The 12659-nt window shown below is 39.5% G+C and overlaps 1 protein-coding gene across 1 annotated transcript; it reads right to left on the bottom strand.

Annotated features, from left to right (window-relative positions):
- Positions 1-1309: 1309 nt before the first annotated feature.
- LOC115919531 lies at positions 1310-9623 on the bottom strand. The gene is made up of 7 exons (XM_030973601.1): positions 9389-9623; positions 7894-7929; positions 6948-7073; positions 5773-6027; positions 5091-5203; positions 3803-3983; positions 1310-1359 (listed from the first exon to the last, which is right to left on the bottom strand). Exons 1-7 carry the CDS (start codon positions 9621-9623, stop codon positions 1310-1312), a joined length of 996 nt encoding a protein of 331 aa, XP_030829461.1.
- Positions 9624-12659: the final 3036 nt, after the last annotated feature.

Genomic DNA, 12659 nt, shown 5'->3' with positions numbered 1-12659 from the left:
TTCATGAACACAGTTTAGGGGCTTGAATATCTATGAGGAGGGGCTTTTAGACCCTAAGCCCCTATCTTGATTCGCTAGTGTTCAATAATGGAGTAAAAACAAATTACATCGGTTGAAAATCGTGGTATTAAAGCTACTTTTGAATTGATATTGCGATCTAATGAGTCATTCTCGATCGCGCAGTTGCCATTCATTAAAGGGAGTGTATCATGGCAAATACTGGTTAACGCCGTCTACGTCTTTTTTGGACAACTGCACGTAAACGAATGTACTTGATTAACTGGGTCAGCGCGCTAGCGTTCGCGAAACAGACCGAAGTTTTCCCCACGCTTCGGTTTCGCGTACGTTGCACGCATGTGGTGAATACTGCGGTCGCTTCGTCCGTAGTCGTATTATACCCGATTGGGCCCGCGCCATATCTGAACAAGCTAATAGGGAAATTATCATATTGATCGTACGCTTCCCCAAATTAAAGATGAACGAAAGACCCTCAAAACAAACCTTGAGTAGTGTTGAATGGACACATTCCTGTTGAATTTGCCCATGTTCCGTTTTCACCCACCGGAAATTCGACTTTTTCAAAGCGAGGAGATATCCAGGAGATATTTTGGCAAATAGCTACACAAAAAGAGTGAACACAAATTATTTAAAAAAGGTCTCTAACAAACTTCAACTCTATGTTTGTTTATTTGATTTAAAGGGAATTGCTGCAAATCGTGCAGGTATTCTTTACAAGAAATGGCCTAGGCTAAGGAACAGTAAGGAACAGTGGCGTACGCAGGATTTTTTCAAGGGGGGGGGGGGGGGTTAACATTTTGTAATCGGGCCGAAAATTTCACAACTACTCAGCCAGCCGCCGAATAAGCGGGAAGGGGGGGGGGGGGTAAGAGGACACTATTTTATTCATTTTTTTGTCTCGAAATTTGAAAAATTGACATTTTTCTTCGTTTGGGGGGGGGGGAGGGGTAAGGTCACCTTTTTTAGGTCAGCCATGGGCATGATTTTTTATTGATTTTTTATAATTAAAAAAACAACAACAAATAAACAAACAAAAAATCTAAGGGTGGGGGTGGGGAAGGGGGGTTTTAGGGGGGGGGGGTTTCCTACAAAATACACACTGACAAATACCAAAGGGGGGCGTTCAACCCCCCCCCCCCCCGTGCGTACGCGCCTGCTAAGGAAGTTTAAACATGCAGTAAGGCCAATGCGCCATAATTTAGACAGATAGGTGAGAAGGCGAATTGCCAGAATTTGTCAATGCGCAATATGTTAAAGTTGAGAAAGCGAGAAGGAGTGTATCAACAACCTGCTAAGGCTTCTTGTTTAAGCCGAGAATGCGAGACTTGTCGAACTTGTCGTCTGAAAGAAGGCGTCTAAGCCATGTTTAGCAACTCGTCTTCTTGTCTTCTCAACCTTCGTGACTTTTATCTAATAGTCTTCAACCATTTTCGTCTAAAACATGATCCGGGCCTTAACGACTTTGACAACTAGCTTTCCCGCCTTCTAGGCCCTTACAAGGTGCTTTGGCGAGTTAAATAGGTCGTATTCTCTCTGCACGTTGAAGCTTTCGTATACAATGCAGAGAACTTTGATCACTATAAATAAAAATACAAATTATTTAAAGAAGTACTTTAAAATGAAGGGCCAACAGGCCGCAGAAACAGACAACACCCGCGCAAAAATAAACACATACACACCCACCCACACATACGGAGTCGTACACGTGTGTAAATATACCAATGTATATACATTTATATATATTTATATATCCTTTACGTCAAGGGTGTCGATTTGTATCCGTGGTTGGGGGGGGGGGGGATGATAGGTGCCAAAATATTTTCGGCAATGGATCAAAGCAACCAAGGATACAAGCGTGTGGCAGGCTGCACCCCCTCCCTTCCAAGTCCCACATGGGCTTGATACCTGGATTATTATCCTCTCAAGCGCGTATCCAGGATTTTATTTTAGGGGGGCGTTAGTGAGCACGCGAAGCGCGGAAGTTTGGATGTTTCATTAAATCATTAAAGAAAGAAGACGATTCGTTGTCGTTGTACCGTTCTCGACTCTTAATCCTTGTGTGAATTCAGCCCCCCCCCCTCCCGCGCGAAGCGCGGAAGCTTTGACGTTTCATTATATTATTAGAGAAAGAAGACGATTCGTTGAACCGTTTTCGACTCTTAATCCTTGTTTGGATCAAGTTCTCCTTCTTCCGCGCGCAGCGCGGACGCTCTCACGTTTTATTAAATTATTTAAGAAAGAAGACGATTCGGTGAACCGTTCTCGACTCTTAATCCTTGTCTGAATTCAGTTCCCCCCTCCCCCTCCCGCGCGAAGCGCGGAAGCTTTGACGTTTCATTATATTGTTAGAGAAAGAAGACGATTCGTCGTACCGTTCTCGACTCTTAATCCTTGTCTGAATTTAGTTCCCGCGCGAAGTGCGGAAGCTTTGACGTTTCATTGAATTATTAAAGAAAGAAGACGATTCGTTGTACCGTTCTCGACTCTTAATCCTTGTCTAAACCTTTTTGACGTTTCATTACATTATTAGAGAAACGAGACGATTCGTTCTCGACTCTTGATCCTTTTACTTCCTACGTCCTCTTCCTTTCTTCTTTCTCTCTGTCTCTTTTTTTTAGGGGGGGGGGGGGGGGGGGGGGGGACCTCCCCCGCTCCTGGCTTCCGCCTGTATCCTCTCTGTCTTTCATTATTCCTCTCTCCCACTCTCTACTTTTTTTTGCACTTTTGCGCTTCGCGCTTAACATTTAGCTCGTTGCTTTTTAACGCTGCGGCTTTGCATTTGGCGCACTGCATTTCTATGATGCTGTTGATTGAATAAATTGAATAAATCCATCATAGAAATGCAGTGCGCCAAATGCAAAGCCGCAGCGTTAAAAAGCAACGAGCTAAATGTTAAGCGCGAAGCGCAAAAGTGCAAAAAAAAGTAGAGACCTGTACAATCATCCCCCCAATAATTCACCATCACAAAAACAAATGAAGAGAAATTAATGATGAGAGCCCGATGAGAGTAGTTAATGGTTATTACTCGCAAAATGTGTAGATGGAATTATGGATGGTCATCTTGCGAGTAATAACCATTAACTACTCTCATCGGGCTCTCATCATTAATTTCTCTTCATTTGTTTTTGTGATGGTGAATTATTGGGGGGATGATTGTACAGGCCATCCCCCCCCACCTGAAATATTGGGGGGGGGGGGATATATCCCCCATCCCCCCCGGGGGATCGACACTTATGCTTTACGTCGTGTAGTGAACAAATTGTTCATTAAATAGACATGGTCATTAGCAGGATATTTTCGTGTCCTGTTTGAACAAAAAAAGTAATGCCCTCTACGTACGTGTGAAGGCATGTAGAGGAAACCGACAAGAAACAAATAGTTACTCACTAGTCATTAGTAATATTGGTTGTATTGTTTTTAATTGACGGTTAGGGTGAGGGTTGCGGTTACGGTTTAGGGCTTGGTTAGGGTAAAGGTATCTTGCGTTTTTAAAACTACCTAGCGTACCGATGCCACACGTCCAGTTAAGTGGCGAATTCGGCATATCCCAATCCACTCCCCTTCGGAAGCCAAGTTTAAACAAATGCTTGCAATGAGTGGTATCACGAAGGCGGGACAAAACAAAATGATGACCCCTGGTTTTTCGCGTCACCTACCTGTCATCCCATCAATCTAAGGATACCCCACGTCCTTATACACAATAAATTGACTTTCACAACTACATGTATATGAATGAATTTTGTACCGTTATCTTGAACTGAAATGGTGTTTGAATCGAGAAAACCGTCCGATTCATTGGCTAGACTGTCAAGAGATAGACCAATAAGATCTTGTGTCTCCGTTGCCGTCATATTAGTCCGCTCGATGTAGATATTCATGTCAGCTTTGACGCTTCCTGGTCTTAGGGCTCTGCATACAACTGATAGACTCTTTAAACCAGAACTGGTTCGGACGCCTTGCTCCACCTTTATACAGATACAAAATAACAAATATAAAAGATAACACGTTTAATAGATATTTCCCCTTCTAAGACTGATACTCTTTTGTAACTCATTAAAGAATACGTCATAACCGTAAACCCTTCGCATGCAACATTGTGTCCATACTGTATTCATAAGAATATACTTATGATAGAATTGCATTTTTGAAAAAACTTGTAGAACTGAATGAAAGTATCTGTAGCGTAAGTGTAAAAAAGGTAATGTGAAAGAACTGAGATGACCGTTTAAATGTTTGAACGGCTTTTGCTAGGATATATTAATACATGTATATTATTAAGTTTTTATAATGATGGAAAAAAGTTGAGTACTTGTAAAGGTGAGAAATAACTTGTGAGCTTACTCGTTCTGTTGTTTCAGTTTGGACATATTGGAAGAATGTTATAGACCAAAGTGTTCCCTGAGAATAATGGTTCCCATGGTATAAAAGCCATCATATTCGAAATCAAGGCGAAAGCAAGATGTGTCCCACGCATTCCTGACCAAATTACCTGAACGTCGTTAAAGAGCATCACGGACTCAAGCCTGGTCGCACAAACAAAACATGTACCAAAGTGACTAGTCGTATATGAACCTTGTGGGTTTAAACTTACAGCTTATTCAAAAATTGTCTGAAGCAAGTTTTGTCATAATCGAATAAACAAATGCAAAATTATTTGTCACGAAAGAGCTCACAGAATTAGCTTTGACCTTAGAATGTGACCCTCGACAGCACTATAATGGGAAGGTCCCCTAAATGCATATCTTCCTCAAGTTTGTTCACAATAGCATTAATAGTTGCTGATTTATTCGTCACAAGAGAGTCCATGTTTGCAGGTAAGCGGAGGAAGAAGGCCTTCTGGATGCTTTACTCTTGTCTCAACCATGAGAAGAGCTGAGAATGTGTATGCCATATGTACGAGCAAACAGCCTTTACCAAATCCCTGCTAGGAAACTTGTTGCACAACGTACTCGGACTCTTTAATTCAATTGTCTATTCTAAACCCAAAACAATATTAGGCCAACCCTGCAGAATATCACAAGAGCGGAATAGGCCTTTTTGATACGCACCAATTACTTTTAGGATATACTTACATAGGTGCTGATGTTGAGCGCCGTTTCTTTATAGAGTTTAGACGTTTGGTCATGAAGCTCATCGCTGAATGGAATGGCAAATCTAGCGTTCAAAACTATTATATTGGTCAGATCTGAAAATGCAAACATACGTATCGAGAATCAGTGACACAGATTCAGGGGAGGGCACAGAGGAACGCCCCCCCCCCCCCGAGCCAGAGGAAAGGGGGGGGGGGAATTCTCCTGATGAAGAGCTTATAGCAAACAAAAAATACCCAAATACAAGTAACTTAAACATAACTTTAAGAAAATGTCTTTAAAAACGAATTCGATATTAAATCAGTATTTGTATGAGAGCATTTCTCTCATACTGAACACATAATGTACCCAGTATAATCACGATCGTTTTGTTTTACGCGCTTGTATGTCTCAATTGCGATCTAATTTTTGTTGTAGTTATTTCTTACTTTCACGCGTAGCATTAAACATAACATTAATATCTTAAAACTTAAAAGAAATTCATTTTCTGTATATATATTTTTTTCCTATAGAAGTTTGATTAAAGGTAATACAAAGTTTTGAGAAATTTTGAAAATTGGGTGGATCGTGATTCTTACAATGTTAATATATTTGGATGCCCCTGTGGATGTATTATAAGCACTAGACAATTTTGTATGTGGTTTATTTCAAGCAAAGATTTTACCTTTGACATATACAGATGCTCGCATCGTGTCTAAAGTTTCTTCATTTCTCCCCGAGCCTCGGCAGAAGTAATACCCGATGTCACTTGGAGTGACAGACATGATTATCAAAGGATTCTGATTTCCACTGTTAGGCAAAAGGACATCATCTTTGTACCAGTGGTATCGCTTGGCATTGTTGAAACTACATGTCAGCTCCACATAAGCATTGGTGTTGACTATCTGGCTTGACGGATGGACAGAAACCTCCAAAGGAACTGTATTCGAGGTAGGAATTAGAAAATATGACGGCGAATGAAGTAATTTTGTTTTCAATATTGATGATGATAAAGATGGTTAAAAAAATAATAAAAGTAATGATGATGATAATTATAAGTTAGAGAAGGAGAAGAAGAGGGATGATAATTTCCCCCCAAAAAACAGTGAGATCAATTATGATCACAATAAAACCACGACTAATGATAATAATAGAAATTGAAATAATACTAATACTCTACTACCAATACTATTCATAAAAATGATGATAATAACAGTTACATATATATATACGTAAATACCAAGGGGGTGGTAAAGGCACCTACAAAATACTATTATGATTCCTACACTGGCTAGCCTAGCTGCCCTAAGGCCCTGAAAGCATTCAAGGAATAAATTCCTAACAAAGTGATAGTGACAAATGCCTCGTCAAAAGACAGTGGTGCTGTCCTGAACCGCAATCCATGTGATCTCAAGGAGGTAGTATAAGCTCATTGGTGATCCTAAGTCCGGTGATTAGATTTAATTCATATAATAAGCAAGTAATATTTTGTTTACACTTTTTATGAAATCTTTTAGGGTAAGGGTTAGGGTTAGGATAAGGTTTAGCATTAGGGTTAGGGTATGCAATAAATCCCCCCTTTACAAAAATCCTGCAACAGATAAATACCCCCCCCCCCAGAAAAGGGAAGTATTTTGATATTTTTATTTTATATCCAGATATGATGAAAAGACATTCGATTTACTTATTCAGAAATGAAAAGGTTTCGTTGCCATTTAAGAGGGTAAAACATTGTGTAAAAACATCGCCTTTCCAAATTTTGATTCTTATTCACCCGTCTTTCGAAACGATGTGAATCATGGATTTGCAAAACGTAATTTCTGTAAGATGCATACAAGTAAATCGAAACATATGACTTACGAGTTGGTTCATCACAATGGATCCCCTCATAATGATCTTGGCATTCACATTCGTACTGCCCTTGTCCACTAGGACGACAGACACCACTGACGCACGGGTTTCGTTGGGTGCAAGGATCAGCGATACCTGTCAAAAGTTAATTTTAGTAAAATTGTAGTAGCATAGAACTTACGGATGAATGCTTGCAGTTTTATCCTCAGTTTCCTGGTTACCAGTGTCTAGACATAATGTTATGGTGTGTTTACTTTTATGAAGGGTTACTCTCAAAGAAGAAAAACATGTTAAGACGCAACCACTGACAACAGCTTTTGAGCTCTCAACGAAAGTGACGTGCGAAAAACTCGAGATAACTATTTTCCCATAGTTCATTTTTGTTAGAGGCTCATAATTCCGAAACGAAAATTACTCATAACTGAAGGTTCGTTATTCTTAAAATTAAATAGGGTTTATTCAACCCAGAAGATTCGTAATTCCGAAAATTATACAAGGTTCATAATTATGAAAATTAAATGTGATTCAATGCTGCGAAGGTTCGTAATACTATAGACGGGCTTTAACAGACGAGATTGGGTTCTAATTTAATTTGGAATTATGAACCTTCGGAAATATGGACTCTGTTTAATTTTTTTTGCAATAACGAATCCTATAAAAACTTCAGAATGATGAACTCTTTTCCATTTCCAGAGTTTTAGAAAATTGGAAAAATGCCATGTTTACCAAAATAACGCATTTCGCTGGAGTTTATATATGTGTATGTGAATAGTATATATTTACATAAGAAAGGTTCATACTTTTGACGTGTCATTGTATGTGTCTTTGTATAGTGAAAATGGCTTCCTAAATTCCCATTCGATTTAGGTGTACCGCTTACTTATTTCACAGTTCGGGCCGAGAAATAGATCCATGCAAATACACTGGTAACCGATTTTATTTTGCTGACAAGTACCTCCATTTAGACAGGGTGTTGGGAGACATGCGTTCCCTGAACACAGAAAAGAGAGCAATGTTAAGAGTTAGAAATGGAAGTAATCATCATGGGAATTATTCCAGAGATCCACGTGGTTGTTCATTATATTTGAATTTATTGGTGAAAATGCGGTTCAACAAAATGTTATTGGATTAAAAAAGAACTACAAGTCAAAAAAAAAGTTTACACCTAAAACATGATTTCATAATTCATCTATAAACATTAAATTATTATACATCTTAAGAAGAAGTGTTTTATCCAAAATCATGTAGTATCATTTGTGTGTGGAATATGTTCACGCTTGGATAAACAGGAGGAATTGTTTGCGAGAGAGCAAAGTTGCTTATGTGAAGTTTGAATAAAACACTTGGGATTTGGGTATTAATTTGGTTATTACAAATCCAAAGACCAAAAATTAATCACGCCCGTATCAAATATCAAGCATTTGTGTGCACGTGGGTGTGCGTTACTTTGCTTCTGATATTTTGCGCCGACTGAGCCAGCCGCTGAATAACCGGGTTGAGGTGGGGGTAAAACGCTTTTTTTTCTTTTCTTTTTTTGAAGTATGTTGAAAAATGTATTCGAATTATGCTAAAAAAAGCTCAAATTATGCCAGAATTTTGCTAAAAACAGCCAAATTATGCTAAAGGGTCAAAATAATGCTTCGTTTCCACTATGTTTCTCGGCGGCCACGGCAGCCCCGTTTGCCCGAAACGTTGTGCGCCGTGGGATCTAGGCCAATTTTATTTCTGGATTCAAGTTTTGTTAGGTCTTGCCAAGTTTTCTCACGGTCTACCACGGTATCCATGAGGGGCCGTGGGGGAAAGGAGATGCTGAGTCCCGGAGGCTCCAAGGCGCACTACAGTTCGGCCCGCGTTTTACCACGGATGCCAGAACGTTCCCTTTCGGCCCGTCACGTTTTGTTGGGGTCCCTCACGTTTCTCAAGTTCTGATCAAGGTCCGACACGTTTTTCACGTTCTGTCAAGGCCTTCTAGGGATAAAACGTGGACGCCGGGCAGCTTTGGAGCACGTTTGTGCCCACGGTACGAAAAGAAGTCCTCCGAAACAAAAGCAATCATTTTATCCTGACATTTCAACGAGACAACATCATAAATGCACAAGATGAAGAAGATTTATTATGTGCATGTTTGCTGGGTGCATACATCAGGTCTTGGCATCAGCAACAAGAAGGCTATCATCAGTTGCAGAGATGGAAGGCCTGGGCCCTGTTTCATAAAACTTGATATCAATAACAAGTTACAAGGTATTGTAATTATAAGCTACTGAGATCATAGCTGAGAGCAAATTTGTCATAGAAATTTAGCAGTTGTTATAGATAACAAGTTTTATGAAACGAGCCCGAGGGTGTAGCAGGCAGGAAGAAGGCGGATGAGAAGGCCAAGATCCATGTGAGTGCGCGCAAAGGGTTATAGGAAGACAGCAGCAGTTGGGCCACTATTCATCATTTCTCACTTGAGAGCTCCCCACCGAAGATGTCAACGCCTTCCAGAACTATCTGAGGATGCTTCCAGACCTCTTCGACGAGATCCTGGGAAGAGTAACACCAGCAATGAAGAGAAAATACACACGAGTTCTGCTTTGCGCTCCTTCTAGCAGGTGCATCTTCTTCAACCTCCTCCGCCTCAGGTTCAGGTTCAGGACTTTCCAGTTCAGGGACCGGGTCATAAGCATCAGCACGCTTCCTCATCATCTGGCGGCGGTGAACGGCGAGGATCTTCAGGCTGCCCCTGCCCCTCTACTGGTGGGGATGCAGGACTGGGAAGCGGGGGGGGGGGGGGCTTCGTACATCTGGGTTTCTTCGGTGGCATAGATTGGCCTTCTTTTTTTTAAAGCTTGGTCATCTCTCTCTCTCTCCGTATTGTAGATGCAGTAATGTGTCGTCGATTGCTCAGACTCGAATAAAGCTCCCCTGCCGGGCCCGGATTTTATTTATTCCCTCCCAGGCATGAAGCGCCGTGTCAGAGAGTAATATAACGCAAAAGGGTGTCTAACTTTAAACCCCAAACGAAATTTGAACTAACCTGTTGTTGTGCCGGGTGTGGTACCTAGTGTGGTCCCGGGTGTAGATCCTGGTGTTGTTTCAGGGGCTGTATTCGGTGTTGTACGTGGTCTTGTTCCAGGTGTAGTAGCTTGCGTTGTACCCGGTGTTCTACCTGGGGTTTCTCCTTGTGTTGTTTGAGGTGGTGTTTGAGCAGGTGTACTGGAAATAACTAGGACGAATTAAATGCATTCTATTTCTTAATAATTGAACTAAATGAATTTGTGTAGAAAATCAAGAATCAAATAACACATTTCCTAATATTAAACAAAAAATCTCTGTGAACATTGGTTACTCCATCATCCTTCTTTTACTATGTCTTATATTTGAAAATAATGTTGTGTGCAAAAGTAGTAAAAACATCATACCCTTCCAATGAAAACCAATCTAAATTTCAATATTGTGAACAAAGTGAACTTCTTTTTAGTACTTTTTATGTCAGTTCCTCGCTTGTTTATCATTGATAAATGTTACAGTTAGAGAAACATTTATACAATACCTGCAGTGTTCTCTCCAACAAGAATTCAATAGCAGAACATGATAAGTCTTAGATATTTGGAATGCTTAATTTATGCTGAAGTTAAAACAAAGTGGTATCCTATCAATCAACCGATTGCAAGAATATTCAATTCTGACAGAGTAATAATTTTCTTTCTCCGACCCTGTTTCTTCTATTTTTCTTCATGAATTACTCTTATCTACTATTATATCCCTTATTGTAAGATTGTTGCATTAGGTGTGTACACAACAAGAAAAAGAATATTTTTTTTACTGTAAAAGACGTTTCCTGCCGACTAGATCGGAATAGTTCATTTTTTATCGATGACGTCACGCTAGGGAAAAAAGGTACTATGCGTGACGTCACAATAAAAAACGCATATTCCTGAACAATGCGTTTTTCCAGCGAGCGCGTACATGATTTCAAATGCCTCCGCGCGCTCAACTCCCGCGGTGTCACGGCGCTCAAGCCATATGCAACTTACGCTGTACGATATCTGCACTACACTAGCGCCAGCTAAACATATTTACATCCTTCAATGTTTCATTCGAGCCGTGCAATTTTCTTTATTTCTTTTCGATCTGAATGTAGATGTTAATGTGAGTATAAGCTTCATATTATTACAGAAGTGTACAAGGAATAATACAGATGGAAGGGATATATAAAAACAAATATAAAATAACTCATTCTCGGAACAAGCTACAACTATTCGCACTCAGGAACACCATTAGTACTTTTCTCCCTTGGGCCGATGGCCCTCGGGAGAATAGTACTATAGTTGATGTTCCTTTGATGCGAATAGTTTCAGCTAGATCCTCGAGTGTCATTGTATATTTGTATACTATCTAACCAGACATAGCCGTTCATATCACCTTCCACCTTTGGTACAACTTTCGCTAATAATATAGTTACTTTGGAAGGAACTTCCAACACACTTAGTTAATACGGACTCTCTTTGTCCTATTTAAAATGTACAAATCACCAAAAGTCATTTGCACAGTCCAGTTGTCAGGGTTTCCATGTTGCTAAACAATATCAAATGTATAAGCTTTAAATATTACTTTTATATTAGAAACTGCAAATTGAAATACTATCTCAATTATGATAGACAAGGGCCCGCACAAAAACCAAGTCCGATTTGGGATTGTATGTTATTTCTTTTTCTTCATACTTACGATACGTTAGCAGATAGGTTTCAAGATAACAAAATTGAGAAACATTTTATACATTCTTACTAGAAAAAAAAAATCTTTTTGGTGATACACTTTAAATGCATATCTATCTAAAACGATTCTTTCTTGAATAGTGCAACATTCCGTGACTCCTAATTCTGGCTTCCTCTTTAAGTACATACTTATTCATTGGCTTCTACCCTTTTCCTTTTTTCGTATTTTCATGAATTTGTCTTCAATGATATTTCTTAATATTCTACTTTAGATTTTGCATTATGCTCCTTAGGTATCTTATGTAACTCGGTACGATTTTCCCCTCCTAATACTTGTATTAAAATCATGTATCTATTAAACCATCTATCTATCTATTCAGTTGAACCATCAACCTGACCCCAAACCGACTCCATGCCATCGATTTCATTGGCGGCTAAAAATAATCATTACGGTGTCAGTATTTGTTCGATCACGAGTCGGTCCGGAGTTGGTTTTATTGAGCGATGCAGTGACATCCAAAATAAAATATTTTCAATTAAGATAAATCGATGATAATCACATACTCACTTGATTTTGGAAATGGAAATTATCTCAACCTCCATTTTTGAGACTGCTGTAACCCTTTGTGTTGGATAATTATCATGCTGTAACTGGTAAATTACCAGTTATTACTGCTTCAGTACACAGAGCTTTAGATTACACGAATATCTTTTTAAAAAAAATTAATTCAACACTCACTTGATAGTTTAATGGAAATTATCTCAACGTCCACTTGGAGACTGGAATAATTATTTGCTCCTATGACAGCAAACCACATCTCATTGCTATCTACATAGACATCATCAGGAGCGTAGTTTGTATATCCAAGAATAGTTGTGATGACAGACTGTATGTCAGACGGGTCGTTCCCTGTCCCTATTTGGACTTCATCATTAATATAAAGATATAAATGTTGGAACTCAACTCGAAATCCATTCGTAGCGTTTGTTTTGAGCAAGATTGCATTATAAAATCGTGTTG

Source organism: Strongylocentrotus purpuratus, unplaced genomic scaffold, assembly GCF_000002235.5.
Source record: "Strongylocentrotus purpuratus isolate Spur 01 unplaced genomic scaffold, Spur_5.0 spur5_contig_865, whole genome shotgun sequence".
In the NCBI taxonomy this organism is placed as follows: Eukaryota; Metazoa; Echinodermata; class Echinoidea; order Camarodonta; family Strongylocentrotidae; genus Strongylocentrotus; species Strongylocentrotus purpuratus.
Note: the sequence above shows the minus strand (reverse complement) of the source record. Positions and strands in the feature narration are given on the sequence as shown.